This window comes from Penaeus chinensis, chromosome 10 (genome assembly GCF_019202785.1).
Source record: "Penaeus chinensis breed Huanghai No. 1 chromosome 10, ASM1920278v2, whole genome shotgun sequence".
NCBI lineage: Eukaryota > Metazoa > Arthropoda > Malacostraca > Decapoda > Penaeidae > Penaeus > Penaeus chinensis.
This window is the reverse complement of record NC_061828.1, coordinates 6,044,315-6,046,814: the sequence shown is the minus strand read 5'-3', so window position 1 is coordinate 6,046,814 and position 2,500 is coordinate 6,044,315. Positions and strand designations below refer to the sequence as shown.

At 45.0% G+C, this 2,500-nt stretch overlaps 1 protein-coding gene across 2 annotated transcripts in view; it reads right to left on the bottom strand.

Moving 5' to 3' along the window:
* Positions 1-2,500, bottom strand: part of LOC125029534 (solute carrier organic anion transporter family member 4A1-like) — a 57,327-nt gene that overhangs the window by 2,260 nt on the left and 52,567 nt on the right. For both annotated transcript variants that reach the window (XM_047619477.1, XM_047619476.1), the window contains exons 7-11: positions 2,477-2,500; positions 1,957-2,217; positions 1,189-1,384; positions 813-975; positions 274-497 (exon numbers count right to left, since the gene is read on the bottom strand). The exon at positions 2,477-2,500 is cut by the window's right edge and continues 98 nt beyond it. In XM_047619477.1, the coding sequence (XP_047475433.1) occupies positions 274-497; positions 813-975; positions 1,189-1,384; positions 1,957-2,217; positions 2,477-2,500 (868 nt within the window). The remainder of the gene's footprint in view (positions 1-273; positions 498-812; positions 976-1,188; positions 1,385-1,956; positions 2,218-2,476) is intronic.

Here is a 2,500-nt window from a genome sequence, read left to right as displayed (position 1 = left end):
TAAATAACAACAACAACAACAACAACAACAACAATAATAATAATGATGAATACTCAATACTAATAATAATGATGATAACGGTAACAATAATAGTAATAATAATAGTAACAATAATATTAACAATAATAGTAATAATAATAGTAATAATAATAACAATAATAATAGTAATATTAATAACAATAATAACAGTAATAATAATAATAACAATAATAACGATGATAACAAAAACCATAACCATAATAATGATAACAATAACAATCAGCGAGACCTCACCTGAGCGTCGCGGACACAGCCGGCAGACTGATGACGAAGGTGAGTAGCATCACGACGAAGATGATGACGAGGAAGACGAGCATGAGGGAGCAAGTGGACGGGCACTTCTCCCTGATGGCGGAGTCGACGGCCAGGCTCACGTCGACGCTCAAGCCCACGGGCGTCGTGGGGGGCGGGAGGGTCAGGGAAGGCAGCGAGGCCACGCACTTACATCCCGTGTACACCTGCCGGAAGCAAAGGCGTTCGTTAGTGCTGGGTCAAGGAGGATTAAGGTGTGTGTGGGGAGAAGAAATAACTGTGGAAATTTGTACTTGTTCATTTTTTATCTCTATAAATATACAGGAAAAGTCACAATTCGGAGAAATGGGCAGGTTCCATGAACACTCGCATATCAAGAGTCCCAGAAAAAGTACGATCCATCAAATACGCCTTGAGAAAAGAAATCCGTGACTCATTCAAGGGCGGCCCTTGAACTCAATCACAAATCCTTCCTCTCAAAATATCCCCAGTAAACCGTACGAGGCGAGTCATGCACTCACTTTCAGGCCATCTGCTCCCTTATCCATGCCCGAGCAGCCTGCATGGCACGGGGAGAAATACATGACGTTGTTGTTGCCACACACTGGGTCATAGGGTACGTCCTTGCAATTGCACTCGCTGTTGCAGAAGGCCGTCAGGTTTGGCGTGCTCGGTGTTATGGTCCTAAAAAAATATGATATTATAATGCCACTTCCTTATCTTTTATATCTTACTTATGCCATTTCATTTTATTATTGTTATTATTTTTACTTCAAGCGATCGTGTACTTCCTTTTAATCAAGTTTCATTAGCTTTCCATACATGTCGCTGTAACTTAAACCCAAACAGACCACCGCCGCGTCACCCTCTCCGATCTCGCCTTTCCAAATCACTCACCTGTTGTCATACTCGACGCTGACTCCGGCGAACTCGGTGTTCGGACAAGACATGACGAAGGTGAGGCAGGCGAGGACGCAGAAGAAGGAGAACACGATGCAGAACTTGAGGATGCCCGAACACCGCAGCTGTAGCTTCTTGATGAGCCATCCCCCGAGGAAGGTGCCGCCGCCGCCCGCTGGTACCACCACGAAGCCTGGCGGAGGCGAGGCAGGGATGGTGTTATTTTTTTGTCTTGGTCTGTCTATTTCCTGTCTATCGGTCGATTTATTTTTTCTTTTTTATCTGTCTGCTCCTCTGCCCTACCTCTCTCAAATAGGTTTTTTTACTCTTTCATGCAATATCTTTTCTTCTGTCTGCCCAACTAGCCATTTATTTGTCTGTCTGCCTGCCCCGCTCCCTCCCTCTCATTTCTTTTCGCTCAATCAAATTATCTTTCTCCCTCTATCCATCTAAAAATATACTAATCTACCTGTCTGTCACTCTCGTAATCAACGTCTTATTTTCATCAACCAAATCACATAATCTTCCTATATCCTTCCTAAGTTTCTTCTTGTTTGTTCACATTTTCCTCTCTCGCAATTTTTTTTTTTGACATCAACCGAGCATCTCTCTATACCTCTATCTATCTGCCTTTTTGCCTGTCAGTCTGTCTCTCTCCCTCCGTCTAGCAACCAGTCAATCAATCAATTGATAGCCAATATCATTAGTCTCATCATGAACGGAATGATCTGATCGATGCAGCTGCCGCCACAGCCAAACACTCACCCACGAGCAGCGCCGCGAAGCTCGCCGACATGCTGAACTGATTCTCCAGGAACTTGGGCATGAAGGTGGCGAAGCCGGCGAGCAGGATGCCCTCCGTAGCGCCCGCCAGGGAGAGGAAGACGAAGGTCGGATTGAAAGTCAAGACCTTGACTGCCTTGGGAAGGTCACTCAGGCGGCCGAAGCCCCTGCTGCCCCCCGAGGTAGCCGTGTCGGGGGAACAGTGCGCCTCCGACACGCGGTCCGCCTTGATGGACTTCGCACCTAGCCAGGGAAATCAGCATCAGTATTATTGAATTTATCTTTGTAAAACGTATTGCGAAAATAGCGGGACAAGGGCGAGTTGGAAATCCCATGTTTCTCAGAGAAAGAAAGAAAGAAAAAAAAAGACCTTACCTCTTAAATGAGAATAGGAAAATCTACAAAATTTCAAATTAACAAGTATAAAAAAAGTTCACCACTGATATCTAAAAGTATATTACAAAAACATAGTCAGAGATGTGGCCTCGCAGCGCCGACTCACCTGGTAGCTGTGCGGGGAAGGCCA